This window comes from Conger conger, chromosome 3, assembly GCF_963514075.1.
Source record: "Conger conger chromosome 3, fConCon1.1, whole genome shotgun sequence".
Classification (NCBI taxonomy): Eukaryota; Metazoa; Chordata; class Actinopteri; order Anguilliformes; family Congridae; genus Conger; species Conger conger.
The window spans coordinates 31,621,862-31,640,628 of NC_083762.1; the positions used below are offsets into that span (position 1 = coordinate 31,621,862).

The 18,767-nt window shown below is 43.5% G+C and overlaps 1 protein-coding gene across 4 annotated transcripts in view; it reads right to left on the reverse strand.

Annotated features, from left to right (window-relative positions):
• Positions 1 to 3,175: 3,175 nt before the first annotated feature.
• Positions 3,176 to 18,767, reverse strand: part of LOC133123792 (F-box-like/WD repeat-containing protein TBL1X) — a 39,426-nt gene continuing 23,834 nt past the window's right edge. For 3 of the 4 annotated variants that reach the window (XM_061234342.1, XM_061234341.1, XM_061234343.1), the window contains 14 exons: positions 16,691 to 16,793; positions 15,345 to 15,490; positions 13,167 to 13,380; positions 10,668 to 10,803; positions 9,715 to 9,856; positions 9,104 to 9,167; positions 8,774 to 8,871; positions 8,242 to 8,302; positions 7,982 to 8,103; positions 7,198 to 7,272; positions 6,009 to 6,136; positions 4,241 to 4,406; positions 3,609 to 3,710; positions 3,176 to 3,360 (listed from right to left, as the gene is read on the reverse strand). In XM_061234342.1, the coding sequence (XP_061090326.1) occupies positions 3,334 to 3,360; positions 3,609 to 3,710; positions 4,241 to 4,406; positions 6,009 to 6,136; positions 7,198 to 7,272; positions 7,982 to 8,103; positions 8,242 to 8,302; positions 8,774 to 8,871; positions 9,104 to 9,167; positions 9,715 to 9,856; positions 10,668 to 10,803; positions 13,167 to 13,380; positions 15,345 to 15,490; positions 16,691 to 16,748 (1,539 nt within the window). In that variant the 5' untranslated portion in view covers positions 16,749 to 16,793 and the 3' untranslated portion in view covers positions 3,176 to 3,333. Of the gene's footprint in view, positions 3,361 to 3,608; positions 3,711 to 4,240; positions 4,407 to 6,004; positions 6,137 to 7,197; positions 7,273 to 7,981; positions 8,104 to 8,241; positions 8,303 to 8,773; positions 8,872 to 9,103; positions 9,168 to 9,714; positions 9,857 to 10,667; positions 10,804 to 13,166; positions 13,381 to 15,344; positions 15,491 to 16,690; positions 16,794 to 18,767 lie in introns of those variants that run through there. The other variant, XM_061234344.1, reaches the window with a different exon arrangement.

Here is an 18,767-nt window from a genome sequence, read left to right on the forward strand (position 1 = left end):
TGGTGATGAATTCCTAATTCATTAACATTCATTATTTGAATTATTTATATCCATTATTTTTAATGCCTACTTTTCAAATGTGTAGAAACCTTTAACCGAAATTGGGAATTGCAGACTGCATAAAATCTCAAGTCTTGTGCTTGTGTAATATTGACCGAATGATGACCTGGATCATGGTTTGTACGCTCTTCTGAAACATGTCATTATAAAGTCAGGGGGGGTCAGTTATTTAAAAAATATTCTTAAAAAATATTTTGCCATTGAACAAAATGGATTTTATTATTTATATGCAGCAAAACATCTTCCAGTGCTATATATGGAATTTTACCAGTAAATTTTAGACAACTTTGTGAGTAGTCATTTTCATTAAAATAAAAAATAAAAAACAATGACAAAAAAAAACATCTGATACCAAAAACCGAATTTAAGAAATGGACCCATGTCTAACTGTGCCCCAGTAATTTCTGATGAAGTGGCAATATCAAATAACACCCACCCCCCATGCCCTCACAGAGATACCGCCACTCAAGCGCACGCAAAAAAATCCCACCATAGCAATAGCAAGTGTCAAAACAAAATGGAAGACAAGCGCGGTGTTTTCCAATAACAAAATAGAGTGATTTATTTGAGACCTAGAGTATGACTTCAATGTTTCGTCCTGGGCAGTGATAACCTAGGCTGGACTTGGATGGAGGTGAGAGCAAAGGGTGGAATAGTGTCAGGGCACCTGCTCCACACTGACTTTCTCAGTGAGAGTACCTATTGGTAGTCAATTTGACACACACAATAACAGCAGAAACCAGACGGTAGCTTTCAGATGAACCACCCAGAACCGTTGACCAACTGAACAGAATGTTTTAGTTTTTTTTTTTCCAAAAGAAATTATGCAGAGAAATCTAGCAGATCCATCTCACAAAGTGCACTTCAATTTGCTTGGGGGGGAAAAAAAGAGAAAGAGAACTTTTACTCAACAATTTTACACAGGAATAAAATATAAAAAAAAAAAAACAACAAACAAAAAAACAAATGCGTGCCTGTCAAAGTTGTCTAATGGTCTCCTGCATTTACCAGACCCTACTGAGCAGAAAGCAAATATACAAAATTAAAGCTAAAACCACCACATTGGTCACGAAAAACAATGAATGCACATGTCCGTGGAAGCAGAGGAACACTGACCAATCACAGCCGAGACAGGAAAAATGAGGGATTCCACTTAACCAATCAAATTTGGCAGATCCAAAGTCGAGAAAGGCTAAATCTCACAAGTGGCCAATTAGGATATTGCCATAAGACTTCCATTGGATCAACCAGTGTTCACAGGGCCAATCAGAGCTGAGGACTGTGCCTGAGCAATCACGCCTGAAGAAATCCAAGCCGTTGGTGGTTCAGTTAGAAAATCTCATCAGATCTGGCAGTCTGATCACCTGACCAATTTCGTCTCGCAAGTAAGCAATAATCGAGACATGAAGAGAGCCGTCAACTGCTTCAAATCAGGAAATCCTAAGCCACCACGGGCCAGTTTCCATCACAAAGAATTTAGCAGGTCATTCGCACCTCTTAATTACTGTAGAAACTGGAACCAGGCTAACACAAGCAGGAATATTAACAGACCCATGAAGTAAAACCCAATGATTTTTCTATCCCATTTACTGGCAACCAGAGGTACAGCATGTGACGCCCAAACAATACTGCCATCTGCCACCATTTCAGAGGTCCTGAGCTGCCATCTGCAATTCAAGGCTGAAGTTCACCCTCAAACCAAAGTAGACTCGGTTGATTCTACCAAGCTTTGGTTGAAGGCGGCTGCTCTTTTCTCCTGCGTTTTTAACTTTGTCGTCCATTTTGTTTATTTAGCACCGATGTGGAGGTGGCAAAGGACGCAGCGGAGGTACCCAGCTTACTGACAGCAGGTCAGGTATAATGTGCACGTAATACTTGGCAGGCTGAGCTAACGTAGGGCAGTTTCAAATAAACCCATTAAAAAACCCACCAGGAACCAGCCAGCCCAGCTCCGTTTCAACCCTGGAGAAGGGGCACTAATGGAAGGGCGGTAGCAGCAGTGAGGCCCGGCGTGCACACAATGCAGAGTTCACCTGACACTAGCAGTACAAAGGCATATCCATCAATGCCTGAGGTGGAAAGAGAGGCTGAGAGCCACTCAAAAGGCTGGTATGAACACTGCTAGCGTTGTGGTGCCATTGCTATTGTCCCACACATGAACACTGACCTCTGGACTATCCAGTGGGCACAAACTACCAAACTACCAACTGGCAGAATCTAGGAATATTGAAACAAAATAATAAAAATAAAAAAAGGTAAATATTTTAAAATAAACATTTATTAGCCAAATGTCTGCTTGGGGAAATGGCAAGAAAAAACAAAGAGCCTGGAGACCTAAAGAATGACTTATGTGTTGTGCACTGTATATAAACATATATACACAGTATATAAATGTGTATATTCATCTAATTTACAAATCTTTACATTCATTAAATTTACATCCAAACAAGGGAGATTATATAATTATGAATCACTCATTTTGTGTCAGCACTAAATATCCACAATTTTCTTTTCTTTCTTTTTTTTCTTTTTCTTTTTTTTAATATGAAGTAGACATTTCATTAAAACTTCAATAAAAAAGTTAGTCTTGGCAGTTGTGATTCTTCATTGATCTTAATGTTAATAAAAGAACGTGTACACAGAACTCCCACAATGACCCTCATGACCGTGTCCTTCCGATTTCCGAACTCCGAACATCCAATTCCACATGATTGAAAAGGGAAAAAAAGAAGAAGAAAGAAAAAAATAACTAACAAAAAAAAAAAAGTTGTGTTCTTCGGGTGCCCCAGCGAAAGTCCAGACAACATTCCAAGGAAAGCCGGTAAAGAAACTAAGGATGGCTCTCTTCTTTGACTGGCTTATAAAAGTGACTGAAATGAAGTGTGGCCCCCTGGGATAACCCCAACTCTCACACAGGAAGTGACCCTCAAAGTCGAGGAGCGGAACCTTCTGGAACGGTGTCCAAAGTTAAATTCAAGCCTGCATCTTCCAGAGGGGCTTTTTCTTCCTTTTGGTTTTCTGGATTTGGAGCTTTTCCTTTTTTTGGCACAGCCTTCTGTTTGGGTTCTTGAGGCTCTTCCAGGGCCTCCCCTCCCCCCCTCCCCCGTCCCCCGTCCCCACAGGTAGGTGGCCTTTTTCGGTGTTGCTGAGGGGAACCTGGTTGCTGGTTGTTGTGCGGTTTTGATTTCAAAACACAACGTGTTCGAAACTGGCACAACCAACAGCGTCTCGCCAAACAATCCACGGTCCATCTTGAAAATCCGTGCTGGGACTTTATTTTCGAAGGTCCAGAACACAAACCTGGGGAAGCAAGACCAAGTAATTAGAATGGTTTACTAAATTAATAAAAACATTTAACTTAAACCCCCAACGCACTTTTCTCCCCAGACTCACAAAAGCTGAGCTTATTACTACTTGTTTATCATTAACATAAGAATGTTTGCTCCGATAATGCAGAAAGTCAGTAAGATTATTTTTACTATAAATTTACATTCTGCTTGGCTCCAGTGTGTGAGTATAAGGGCTGAGGTGACTGTTGGTAGGCTTACCGATCCATCGGACGCACTGGCCCCCACTTTGTCCCCTGTACTGTTCCAGCACACCTCGAAGATGCCCCCGGTCCCTCTGTAGCTGTGCACTAAGGCTCCGCTCTGAAACCACAGCAACACAGCGTCAATCACTTTACACTGAGAGCGGCTTCATTCACCACCCCATTGGTTTTGCCCCCTCAGACAAACATTACAGTTATTTAACACTGTTATGACCCCCCAGCCGTTAGACAGATCATCAAGTTTGTTTTTTTTCATTAAAGGGAAACGACATGGAGCAATCATGGGCATTGGCATGGATGGTTAAAATAAAAAAACACATACACTGCATTAACAGAACGGGCCATCCAGCAGCCCAGGTTAACCAGTTTTGTTAAGTTAATTGGTAAAGGCGGGCTCACGCTACCCAACAAAAATCCCAACATTGGAAAGCAGCTCACAATAAACGACCGTCAGTCCCCATTTTCTTGTCGGCGACGACAGCTAAACAAGGCTTAGAATGGTGTAGTGTGAGTCCGCCATATTTCCTTTTGTATTTCATTGCCCAGCCCGTTTTTAAGTTCAGATTTGCTCATCTCTGGTGTTGCAGTATTTGAGCAGAGCCCAGGTACTCTGGGACAGGCCTTCCTCACCGTGGTGTTCCAGATGTGGACGCACTTGTCGAAGGAGCCGCTGGCCAGGTACTTCCCGTCGGGGCTGAAGGCCACGCTGTAGACGGGCTCCTGGTGTTTGGTCAGCGTATGGATGCAGATGCCCCGGTCCACGTCCCACAGCCGCACCGTGGAGTCGAAGGAGGCGCTGAGGGGAGGGGAGGGGGGAGCGGGAGCACAGCAGCGGTCACCTCGGAGACCGAGTGGGGTCTGGTCTACACTGCACAAACAGTCCATCTTAACAAGTGTTTTAGTCTTGTAATGAGAGTTAGATATTTTTTTTTGTCTAAATAACAAAATATTAGTATTAATATTTAAGTTACAGTTTGCTTTGCAAATTGAGGCAAAACAAATAAATAAATAACTATAAATAAGATTTAAAGGTGAAAATATAAGACCTAAATACTTGTTGAGATTGACTTAGTTTTTGGTTTTTGCAGTGTAGGGACCAAGACAGTCACATCTGTCTTCAGACACCCACCCTGTTACCATCCTGGAACAGCTTGTGCTGCAGCAGTGACAGACCCGGCTCACACAACTTACTGCCAAAAATAATCCAGTAACATTGTGAGAACATTTTGTGTTAAGCTGTGTCAAGCCTGCATCTTCCAGAGGGGCTTTTTCTTCCTTTTGGTTTTCTGGATTTGGAGCTTTTCCTTTTTTTGGCACAGCCTTCTGTTTGGGTTCTTGAGGCTCTTCCAGGGCCTCCCCTCCCCCCCTCCCCCGTCCCCACAGGTAGGTGGCCTTTTTCGGTGTTGCTGAGGGGAACCTGGTTGCTGGTTGTTGTGCGGTTTTGATTTCAAAACACAACGTGTTCGAAACTGGCACAACCAACAGCGTCTCGCCAAACAATCCACGGTCCACGGTACAGTTTGCTTGAAATTGAGGCAAAACAAATAAATAAATAACTATAAATAAGATTTAAAGGTGAAAATATAAGACCTAAGTACTTGTTGAGATTGACTTAGTTTTTGGTTTTTGCAGTGTAGGGACCAAGACAGTCACATCTGTCTTCAGACGCCCACCCTGTTACCATCCTGGAACAGCTTGTGCTGCAGCAGTGACAGACCCGGCTCACACAACTTACTGCCAAAAATAATCCAGTAACATTGTGAGAACATTTTGTGTTAAGCTGTGGGGAACACCAGGGCCTGCCAGTTTGGTCAGATTTACAGAGGGGGTTTTGCAAAAGTATGACGCACTTGACCCAGCCGTCTGTGTGATTAACCTTTCCTAACAAACGCCAGGCCCGTCTCTTAATGCACACAGAGCTAATTTTACTGTGTTCAGTACTGTGTACTGACAGGGTAGGGTCACCAGAATTTTACAAAATGTAACTGTGAGCCAAGATCACATGCTCAATGTTAATCCCAGGGACTGACGCTGATGTAACCACGAAAGCGCAAATGCGTCTGTCACCAAAAAACGGTGCAGCGCGCAAGTGCTAACGAGAGCATTCGGCGTCGATCATTAACACTTTTTAATTGAAACGGTATTATTAGCTGAACACGCACCCCCGCGCTGTTCTGGACCGGCTTTATTTTTTCACCCACTGCTGCGGTGCAGGCGTGGAAAAACAAGCCGGGCGAAGCCCATGCTAACGTGCTAACGGGAGCTCTGTCGGTGCCTGCCCTCTAAGCTGACATTCTGTGTGCTGGGACTGGTTGGTTGTGGTCCAACGGTGGAACCGGGCTTTCTCAGAACGGTCGTTTCCGGTAGGTTCCGGTAACGCTGACGGCGGTGTCCTCACCTGGCGAGCATGATGTTGGAGTTGGGGTTGCCGGTGCCAGGTCCGGTGGGGCTCCATTTGATTGTGTAGATCTCCTTACTGTGAGCCTGGAGGTCATGGACGCAAGAGTCCTGCTTCATACTCCAGATCTGGGTAAAAAATGAAAAAAACAAGGTATCCGTCAGAACAACAGGCCACCACACTGACACAAAACATTCCCAGAATAATGTTAGTCTCGCCTCTTGTGACCTACATGGCCAGATAGAGATGAAGACTCTGTGGCCTTACTGCAGAGAAAGCGTATTGGGTGTAGCAGCGTTAAGCGCACTAAGGACGCGCCACCCCAGACACTGCCCAGATCCTCACATATTTGGCACTGTTGCCATTCGATCATCGAGTTAAATGTTTGAATTGAAACCTTTGCCTGAGTCGATGCGATTGCTTTGAAAATAAATTATGGGGGTTTAATCTCACTGAACTGCAGTACTCACAACAGGCTCGTAGCAGCGAATACGACAGGCCAGACTAATCGCATCTGTTCATAATCGCTTCCAATGATGCCTGGCTATTTGGTCCAAACAAGCCAAATCACTTGTAAAGCTGCATCCCTTAGGTACTTGCGATGGTAGAATAGAATATCATAGCCAAGTAGGACAGATTTAGACAGGTTCTGAACAACGGCCAATGCTGGAGTACATTTTCACCCTGATTTCATACATTACATTACATGATATTACATTACAGGCTTTTGGCAGACGCTCTTATCCAGAGCGATGTACAACAAAGTGTATACCCATAACCAGGGACAACTGCGCTGAGAGACCCTAGAGCAGTGGTAACCAACCCTGTTCCTGGAGATCTAGCATCCTGTCGGTTTTCCACCCCAATATGGCAAACCAGACTAATAAGCAGCAGATCTCTAGCTGTTGTGAATGTGCTCTTTGTCAGAGTTGGTGTGAAAACCTTCAGGACGGTAAATCTCCAGGAACAGGGTTGGTTACAAAAGCCCAAGAGGGAAGTAGGAACTAGGAATGACCACAGAGATAATAACTCGGACCTTGTAGATTAAGACCTTGTAGGAGTTTCACGTTTAGATTGGAATGAGAAGGAATGGGAGAAAATAAATGGTTAAAATCGAGACATGGGGCTCGCGTTTCCCTGACACTCCAATGAAGCGTGGCCCTGAAGTTCAGCCTGCTTAACCTCTAACCTTTAGGGTCATGTCATCAGAGCAGGAGGCCAGCAGCATCCCGGAGGGGTCCCACTTGATGGCGTTGACCTCGTTCTGTAAAACAAATATCAGTCGGTCATGGTTCCATCCGCTGCTCCACACCAGAGCAGCTGAGTGTGCCACAATCCGCTTTATAAATAGAAAACGCCCAGCCGAACAGGGTCGTGGCTATGGCTGCGGACCGTGTATGGTGTGACATGAATTCTTAAACGCATCGCTAACTGCCCCGGCACACACACTAAAGCAAGAGCAAGCATATCTCAAAGACTGCTGTAAAACACCACAAAGTGTTTTCAGTGAGCGTGGAGGTAGAGGTGGAACGGTGATAAATGGGTTTCGTCTGAACGCTCCCTGACCTTGGTCCAGGAGAACAGCAGTGAAAGCAAACAACCCTCTTCCATAAGAAACTGCCAGTTAAAGTTACCATAGTTCCAATTTCCTCCATATATTTCAGCGATATCTTTATCTATATAACCTTTTGGTATTATTTGTGCAGTGCCTTTACATCCTCAGCATATTCACATATAAATAGTCCGTTGCGGAGCCATTGTCTTATGAAAATACCTGCCGAACTACTGTACCTATTCGCTACAATCAAAATGGAGACACGGGTGGCATAGTTATGAACTACATAACTCAACAGGTAAGAAACCCATATTTCACATGCAGTAGATAAGAGCAAAAACAGTATTTACACACTTGTAATACTTGTAAATTTGTAACACTCGTCGTCCCCACACACAGGCATGTTGGCGTGGCTTACCGTATGTCCCTGGAAGGTCTTGAGAGGCCGGTCGCTGCCTAGCCGGCACACGTGGATGCACATGTCTGTGCTGCAGGAGGCGAAGGTGATGTTATTCTGCCAGTCAACATCCAGGGCGGGTGCTGTGGGGGGCACAGGTGGGGCACAGGGTGGGGGGGAATTTGAGCACAGCAACAAACCAAGGACATGGTACAACCAATGGGAAGATATTTCAGACATTGGCCTGTCGCCAGGGGCCAGCGGCTGGTGCTGCCACCTACCTGAGTGGAAGGGGAACTGCTGCTTGGCTTCACCTGTGTGCGCATCCCAGATGATTGTCGTCTGGGGTGAGAGAGATACGATCAACACATTAATGTCTGTTACGCCCCACTCCTGCACGGACTGCACAGTGATCCCTCAAAACGCAGACAGTGCATTTTGCTACAAAATGTCAAAATTCCTCCCACATAGCAAATATAGAAACTAAGATCAAAATATTGAAGGCACATAGGGATATACGCCACACAGAAACCTGCAACACTTATGAAATTCATTCAAATGTGTATATACACACAATGAAAAATCCTCCCAACCCTGGGCGGCTGTTGAATTTCCTCTTTGAATCAAAAGGAGAGACTGGCTTTCAGACTACACACAACACCGTACAGAAGTCAGGATTCAGGGTGCTATAAAAATATGGCTAAACACATTGTCAAGTCCCTGTCAGGAATGCTGAAGAGCTTTTTCACGCTCCCCGCTGCTTTAAAGACAGAGGGAAAAGAAATGCGATTTCACAACAAGCTTCTCACACACCTTGTCCACCCCTGCGCTCAGGATAGAGTTTCCTTTCTTATTCCACTTCAGTGCAAATATAGGACCTTTATGTTGCCCTAATGTGCTTGCCAGATTACCTGTTGGGGAAAAACATTAAACAAAAAATACTAATTAATAAATGGCCATTAACTGGACAATAAATAAAAAGCCCTATCTCGTCTTTGACAACATTTGCACCTTGTGACAGTCCTATGGCTAATACTATGTTTGAGCTAACCAATGAGTGAGTATACAATATTTTGATATAAAAATATAATATACAAGATAAAATAAGATTAATTAATGTTAATGAAATTTTTATTTGCATACCGTCTTTTGTCCATATCCTCGCAAAGCCGTCATATGATCCGGTTGCTAAGAGTGTCCCATCACTCTGTCAATAAAATTATGGATATCAATCATTCTTGCTGTCCGTCAGCAAATCAATATAACAAAATAATTATGCGACATTAAATGCAAGAATGCAGATGCAATTATTGTAATGGGGAATAGTAGAGAAAATAATTAAGGGGGAAAGTTCAGAAGAAACAAAAGCATAGCATTTAACTACGGTACACATCTGTCAAATGTTGAAAAGCTGTAATATAGTCTGCATCAACTGAATGGAGAGGTTACTCTGGCTGGTTAAGCTGGCTGAAATAACTAAAGGGACATGTTCAAGGGAATTGATACACAAGAAGTACAGACAGATCCGAAAACAAGTAACACCAAGAGTAGAATTGCAATGTTACAGACCAAGAGACAAAATCGAAACGGACTTGGGGAACTTTAGGAAGGGAAAATATGAATAAAATAAAATATAAACACACTTTGGAAAAAAAGGGGGGAAAGAACACTTCAGCATCATAAACACTAATCCCAGCAGCTTTAACATACGCAGAAATACCAGCATGTGTAAATAAAGGCCTCTGAGCACTTACATTCCAGTCCAGGGAGGTAACATCCTTATTGCTGGGGACATCCTGCCCGCCTTCTCTAATGCAGTGTCTGAGTACCAGCTGCGTGGAACCATTGTTCCCACTCTCGTTCAGGTTCCAGATACGTGCAGTCGAGTCACCCGAGCTAAGAATCAGAACACAGCAGAACATACGAGTATCACCACCACAGATGGAGAGCGTAGAAATGTACAGACAGGTAGCATAATCCCAATAAAATAATATTTTCTCCGCCTTCTACCTTTCTATACCAAACAATTGCCGCTTAAACATTAGAAACACCTTTTGATTTATGGGACCAGTTAATGTATAGAAAATGTGTTGGGTACTGATGCATTTCCAATTTGACAATTTTAATTATTTGCGAATATAATGCCATGTGTCAAGCTGTCTGCCCGTTTATCGTCAAATTAGGCCATAATTAATCAGTAACAAAGGAATACCTTTCAGTAAAAACATGAAACACAAACTTGATGGATATTTGAGTTGCAAATTCTGGTAGGGATTGCTATGGATCTACAGTCAGATGGCAAATATGAGGTTTCTTGTTTCACTACATAATCAATTTACACTAAGGGACTTGCTATTAAGGGTGTGGCTAGCAGAACCTTCTGCTCATTTCAAACGTTGGTAGCCACCTAGCTAGTAAGGCAGCTATGCAGCTTTAAAAGACACAGCATTTCCTCTAGCTAACTTAGTGAATTTTCCAACAGAATGCAGTTTCAGTGCTACTTCATGATTCGAGTAAAATAATGTGAGCATTAAAGAAGTAGAGGCAATTTTCTGTTGTTCATCATGGGTTTCCTTTAATAACATTACCAGAGTCAGGCCATCAGTAATACTGCATGCGGGTGCCGGTCCGCTAACAAAATCTACCACATCCACATGACAGCAGACACACCAGAGCCCGTCCTCGCCGTGCTTGGGACGTGACTCACCCTGACGCCAGAAGGTCGCTGACAGGGTTCCAGGCGCAGATGAAGACCTCAGATTCATGGCCCCTCAGCACGGTGGCCTTGTTGGCAGGGATCTCCATCTGCCCATCAATCTCCATGGAGATCTCGGAGTGGTTATCTGCGACCAGACAGCCATCCCCCCCCAGTTAACACAATCGCCGTTCACACCGTTACTCAATGTCACGGCCCACACATGGCCCCCCGCCTATCTGCCTTCCAATCATATTTCCTCCATCTTCTCATCTGTTCTGCAGACCAACAGTCAGCACTCCATGTTCAGGCCTGGAGTGAAATACTGTAAATGCATCTTAGTCTAGCCTCTTCTTTTGTTAAAAGTCTCTTTCTATTGACAGCGTGTCTGTCTAAGCCTTTGTGAATGCAATGTCGGAAGAGGCTCTGGATAATATCTAAATGCAACGCATGTCACGGGGCTACATTATGCAGCTTCGCTTCGGAAGTCATCTCAGCATATCATCCGATATAAAGCAACCCTGGTTTTGAATGGCTGGTATTTCAATTGCCCAATTTATGAGGCCCGAGATAACATTTCAGGCATCCAATATCGATTATGTTACAGAAGCACACAATGCTGTTCATTGTTGTGTTGCTAATAATGGAAAGCGAACAGCGCTTATTTTCGAACACAGAAGACGTACGAGTAATCCTGCCCAACAAGGTAATTGTATGATAAATCAGAAACATAAATTTTCATAAGGTTACTGCATCAATTGACAATATTTTCCCTGACGCAACTGCAGAAGGCTATTTTGCTATTGTTTGACGGGTACAATGATGTGCAGAAAAAAAGCCCTAGCAGCCAATGTTTATGAATAAGAAAACTTGTATTAGCTCCCATCTCCATGGAAACAATGATCTGTGAAGCACCCGGACACTGAAAACATGTTTTCAAAACAGCGTATGCCCTCGCTTTTAGATGTTCTTAATGTATAGACATCACAACAATAACAGACCAGCATTATATCAGCCATTACCCAAGGCATGCTTTTGCACCACCTGCACAGGTTGTTCTAAAAAATGTTTCCAGTGTAAAATGCATCACTTTTTCTTGGGGGAAAAAAAACACCAAGCGTTGCAATGTTTAAAATTAACACAAAATTAATTTAAAATCTGAGTAAGAGAAATGTTTCATACATAAGACATGCAAGTCTCAGTACTTTGCATGGTGCCTGTTTCAATGTCCTCAAAGATGCCTGCTCACATTTAAAGTATCATCTCTAGGTCCTAACAATCAAATCTGACATTTACTAATTTCACCCTGTAACTGTGCCCAAAAAGTTTCTGAAAATGATTCTTTCCATAAAATAGGAGGAGGTCAACGAATGATCCCTTTCACTCAGCAGGCAAAAAAAAATCCAATCAGGTGAAACCTGTTTTTAGTGAAATATAGATTATCCACAGTAGTGCCTGTCCAGAGAACAATCACTCCTTTCACCAGATAAGCATCAGAGGTTCCCTCAAAACACGCTTTCCAGATTGCCTTGGAAAATAAAAGCCTAACAATAAAGGTGAATATATACGGTGGTATACACAAATTTGGCCAATCTTGATTTTCATTCTCCCCCTCTAACCAAAGACAGATTTAGGCATGGCATGCAGGTGAGCGGAACTTCTGGCCAATCGGTGACATTAATCAGCCGACTCAGTTTGAAAATAAAACCAGCAGTACTCCTGGCCTCGTGGGCCAGATCTGAGTATCCTTGGCTTAGAGGCAATGGAATAAATTTCCAGTGGACTAATGCTGAGAGACTTTACTGCAGTGGGTAGAGCAGGAATTGATGTGTTCCAGCAACAGCCTGGATCAAGAGTACTTCAACTGAATGGAGAGGGGCTTGCATTTGGGTGATGAAATTTATGACACCAGTTATGACCTGAAATGCTCTGTAGAAAACACCACTGAGGACCACAAACCAATCTGTAGTAGGGGTTCTATATACTTAATGTATTTAGGAGAGGTGGGGGGGGGGGGGACTTGGGAAGTACATTATAACCTCCAAGATGCAAGATTAAATAAGTCACACTTTAAGTTATCTTTTTTAAATTGAAATACTGTGAAAATTAGGCAGAGGGATGTTTGAAGACTACTGTTGTTAAAGAGGAGCAGGAGAAAAAGATTTTACCATTCTGAAAACTGATGCAGACCAAAAAAAACAAGAATGTATGAGGTACCGCATAATTGTGGAGATTATTTTTGGGGCGGTGTTCTTACTCATTGTGTATGAGGTATCGTGGAATGATAGTGGTTATATTTGAGGCTGTGTTCATACGCATTGTGTATGTGGTATCACATAATGGGTAATAGAGATGGTTATATCTGAGGCTGTGTTCTTACTCATTGTGTATGTGGTATCAGGTAATGGGTAATGGAGATGGTTATATTTGGGGCTGTGTTCTTACTCATTGTGTATGTGGTATCAGGTAATGGGTAATAAGAGATGGTTATATTTAAGGCTGTGTTCTTACTCATTGTGTGAGCCCCGTTCTCCTCCCCATTCATGGTGGCCTCCCCGTTCTTCGGCACGTTCTGCTGTATGGTTGCCATGGTGCCGACGGCCTGCTGCTGCTGCTGCGCTAGCTTCTCCCGGAAGGCCTGCTGCCGCGTCTGCACCACGTCCGGCATCACCGCGTCGATGAGGGACAGGGACTCGATCGGCCGGCCATCGAAGACCGTGCCATCCTGAGGGGGGGGGGGGGGGGGGGGAACGATGCACTGATCAAGCATACCCTGCAGGGGTATGATTTTTCAGCCTTAACCCCTTATAGACGGAGGCGACCTGCGCGTTACATCTCCCTTAACAGACGGATGTGACCTGCATGCTATATCTGCCTTAACCCCTTCCCCGGCGGAGACGAGTATATACGTTTTTACCGAATGTGTTTTTTTCAGTCACGGACGAGTAAACACGTCTAAAACATAACCTTCTAAAACCAGCTACAGACGAGTTTCTGTCGATGGGCATTGTTGAGCCTTTCTAAGCATGAAACGAGTCTACTCGTCGACTCATACGTCTGGCAGAGGTGTTAGCTATCGCGCAGGTATTTCAAGGGGCGCCTGTTTCATAGTTTTCCGACAGTAGTCAATGCTCTCAGTGGCATTTCTTTTCATTCGGGCCATTCATTCGTTATTATTTTTTTCAATAAATTACACTCCAAATGTTTACTTCAGGGGAAGATGGTGAATATGAACCTTCGCTTAGAAGCTTGGATACGTCTGATAACAGATAATACCATTCATAAATTTGCTGACTGAATATTTGCAAATAAAGGTAATTTGTGCTATAAAATAATTCCAAATAATTTCATTCATAAGTAATTTCATTCATTTATATTTGCAAATCATTTTAATTTCTGCAATATTTTTGCTAGTATATGTAAAAAAACTAACAAAAAAATAGGTTTTTCATTCCCCTTTACTTTTGGTAATAAAATACGGTTTATGGGAAGACGAGTTAACATGTTTTTGCCGAAAAGGGTATTTTCAAAATAAAATTTCAACTACAAAAATGGGGAAAAAATGAAATGTTATTTTTCATAATCAGCATAAAAAATACTATATTAAATATAATTTAAAAAAATAGTCTGAAAATGACAGGTTTTTTCCAAAATAATTGGCGGGGAAGGGGTTAACAGATGGATGTGACCTGCATGTTACATCTCAATTAACAGACAGAAGCGACCTGCATGTTACATTAACAGACAGATGTTATATCTCCCTTAACAGACAGATGCCGCCTGCAGGCTATATCTCCCTTAATAGATGGATGTGACCTGCACGTTACCTCTACCTTAACAGACAGATGTGACCTGCACATTACATCTCCCTTAACAGACGGATGTGACCTGCACGTTACATCTCCCTTAACAGACAGATGTGACCTGCGCGTTACATCTCCCTTAACAGACAGATGTGACCTGCGCGTTACATCTCCCTGAACAGACGGATACGACGTTGAATGACCTTTGAAATGCATTGACTTAGGCATTTCTATGGGTTTTCTAAAGGGCGCCTTTGTCCATAATGGGCTATATGTCTTGGGGACGACATCGGTGATATACATTTAAGGTCTGTATTTCTATATTAATAAAGCCTGTCTATGAACTGACAGAAGTCGCACAGGACCTAACGCCTCGCAGAATTGTTAAGCCGAGGTACAAGTACGAAGTGCACCTCACCAGATTTCATCAAGAGTCATACTCCACTCTTATAAAGCAACTATATCAGCTCCAAAATTGAGTAGCGCAGTCTAGACTTTACGCCAGCTGCACATGAAAGCTTCGCCTCTCTCGAGGGGAGGAAGATTCAGGACGGTGCTCTCACGGATAAACTACAGTCATTTCCGCCGAGCTCGACGAACCGCTTTTCCCCCCACTTAGAGCCGGCTCTCAGCGCCACTAATGGAGGCAGTCAAGTAATGGGATGAGTCAAGCCCCAAGAAAAGATAAGACTTCGACACCGTGAAGTTTTCTCTAAGTGCACTATTTTTTTTTGTCGGCTTGCCTTTTGGGAATTGGCTGAAGAGGGGTATGAGAACCTGCTGATACCAGATTCTCCTGAACCTGTGGGGGTCCTGCAGAGCGCGGGGGGGGGGGGGGATTGGTCGGGGGCCCTCGAGGGCGTCTGGGGCCTTTCGCCCGGCTCACCTCGTTGATGCTGATCTCCGCCTCCACGTACTGCAGACCCTTCTGCAGGATGGAGATGAGGGCAGCAGGGGGCACTAGCGTTCCATTGATGTTGGACTGGCTGATGTGGCTCTCGATGCCGAAGGTGAAAGCCGAGTGGGAGAAACCTGGAGGAGGGGGAGGGGGGGGGGGGGGAGATGCGGGCAGACGTGACGAGCATGATTTAGCGAGCGTGGAGAACGCGGGGGAAATCTCCACAGCGTCTCTGGATCCCCGCAGCGCGCCCGCTACCCCCGTACTGCTTACACAGCCAGTTTCAACAGCTTGTTATGCACCCAGCTATTACCCACCGGGGACGTGCGGATTCGGTCTCGACACATCTTATTGTATCACGTTCAGATCCTGCTGCAATCCAGGCAACTGGGAAATAACCTTTACGGTGGTTTTAAACTACGGAGGAATCTGTTAAAGGAGGGCGATCCTCTGCGTTTTTCAACAGCCCTGATAGCGAAAGGTGCTTATGAACGCAGTCCTGAATCTACAAGATAGATTGAATACTGGCGATTTGCTCATGAATGCACTGACGGGTATTTGTTCCTATTCTGGGATGGGATATAGTACATCCATCCCTGGATAGAACCGGGCAGGCCTGGGGGTTTGTCCCAGTTTATATGCAAATGCAAAAACATGCATTCTGAATCTATGAGAAAACAACCTACCGGTGAACCATTTCGAACATACAAGCATCCCTTGAATGCATAAAACGTGTTTAGGAAATATGTGCCCTGATCAGTACACACCGTACCACACAATGGAAGCTAGAAATAATGCCAATATATGCCTAGATTGCAGATTTGATTATTATGCAGGCTAGATATTGAGTTCAATGGAGAAGCTGCACTCCAATGATTTCCAATTTGCCTTCCTGATACAAAGGCATTTTAAACCACGTGTTTAAGCAAAGACATTTTCACTGCCTGACTATGGTCAGGCCAAGAGGTAACCTGAGAAAAGAATTCACTTGACCATTACATGCACACAGAAAAAAGTATAAATGGTTAGTTTATCAAGGCATTTTCAGAATACATACAATAAGCAGCCCAGCTATTTCATCTATTCATTTTCCTTCATCTGAAATGCAGCCTCCACTACATTCTCTGAATCCATTCTCCACAATGGGACTACAAGTGGAGGCATTACACCTGAATGGTATCATAAGTTGGTGTAATGCCTATGCGCAGCTACAGGAGAGATGTACATGACCAATGTTAGACCGCGATTCTTGGTTTCAGTTTAGTTTCCTAAATTGACCGTGAAGAGAGATAGATTAAGTTCGAGTGAGCAGAAATATCTGAAAGCTGGCTTACCAGATTCCTGGAGATATCGGTAAACCAAGAAGTTGACTTCATCACTGGTTATACTCATCTTAGCCCACCTCAACTGATGAGGTCTCTATGAAGGGTGGGCCCACTGTGGGAGAGAGAGAGAGAGAGATGGAGAGATTAGATCTCGGTTAGGCATCTGTCAGTTAGTTGAAACTTAGTTGAACCTGTAGCTGACAATCATTGAGAAAGGTAACCACAAGATGCAATTTTGGTTTTCAGATGAAAAGACCAGTAATCTCCACTGTTGTAAGTGTAAACCAACTTGGCATAGCTGTTTGCTCTGCCGTCCTGGTACAGCTTTCTGTATCTTCGTACGTACTGTGCAAGCAATTTCGCGCACGTGCGTTTTAACAAGGTAAGTCAGTCACAGATAATAGAAAACCCTGATTTTTAACCGGTCCCTATGAGTCAAACGTAGTGACCAGTGACACATTTGGACAAATCACCACACCTTTGATGTCCCTGTGACCTAGCTTTGCATACATGGCTTAGTACCATTCTGCTGTAGGTCTTGTGAAAGCAGTACAGTTCAGAGTGATAATATCTCAAACATGACAAATATGTAAAGTATGTCACTCTTCCACACCTCCCTCTGTGAGTTCAAGCAGTGCCCATGCTGGCTCATCCAGTGTGGCTATGGCTGTTAAAGCAAGCGCAGTTTAGAAACGGCAAGGCAAGAGTGTCTCGAGATCTCCCGAGATCTGATCTGAAATCCGAGAACATCTCCACTAACGCATTAATTCTCAACTAACCCTCACCAATAACTGCTATCGACGCCTAAACCCACAAGTGATTCTTCCACAAATCCATATTTTCCACTCTAAACAACGTGTGACCTGTGCAAGCCTGTTATGTAACTTTGCACAAAGACAAAAAATAATTCATAGCAATTAAAATGCTAAGATTGGCAATTCCGTTCATGTTCAAAGTACATACTCCGTCATGTATTATCGAACAGCAGAGAAACTTTGCCCATAACTTTCAGGAACAACACAAAGGAGAAAATTACTGTATTATTATAGTATATTTCAATCAAGGGCAGGCTTGTTAGAATGTAGACCACAGTTCAATGCTTTTGTGTTTCACTTTTATGTAGAGGGTAAAATGATACATTTTCATGAACTGCCACTGTAGAGACTACTACTACTGCACCGCTGCCTGGCTGCTCTGACATGGCCTAACCTGGGAAAGGGCTTTAGGTCTGCAGTGACAACTTCATTATCCAGTCACATTATGGAGGAGGGGGCCTTCGATGAACACCGACCATTTCTCCGGACCTCAAACTGACTGAAGTCAGATGCTGCAGTTGGGCAGTAGGACAAAACTACTACATTCTACAGTATGATGAGACGAAGCAAGCAGGCTGGCAGGTAGCTGGCTACGTAGCATGAGAAACTAACATAGCCAGTTTGTGAAAATGAATATGTTTTGTTCGGCAATAGTCATTTGAGTATCCAGGGGCAATACAAAAGTTCAACTCATTGTAGGTCAGGAGCCTAGTAATAGGAATACCTTGAGCAGCCGAGACCAACAAACCTAGTGACAAATTTAAGATTTGAATGTAAGGTCAAGTCAAATATCAATTAACCAATTAACATTGAAAATGAATGTTATGAATGAATCCTAACAGTTAAAGAAAAGCACAGTATGTTAAGTTACCATGAGCCCTCAACATTATGGCCAAACTTCTTTAATAAATTAATTGTCTTTAGAAATGATTTTACTCTCCACTGTGCACCATCCGCTGTCTTTCAAGTAACGGGCACTTACACCGTGCTGACCTCTGTGGCCCGTCTGGATCTACAGCCTGTCCTTCATGTAAAAAATACATTTTCTTTCCACTCTCCGCCATTACAAATTGAGTTTCCGTGTCTGCAGCTGTGCGGAGTGGAGGCAGAAGCACTTTTTGTTTTTCCAGTTTTTTTTTTTTTTTTTTCTCCCCCCATCAGCGTGACCTACATTTTCACCAGGGCTCTAGGGAGTGGACAATTATCTTCTCCTGTGTTAAAATGCTGTGACGGATACATTGTGGAACCATACTGAGAAGATATCCTCGTGT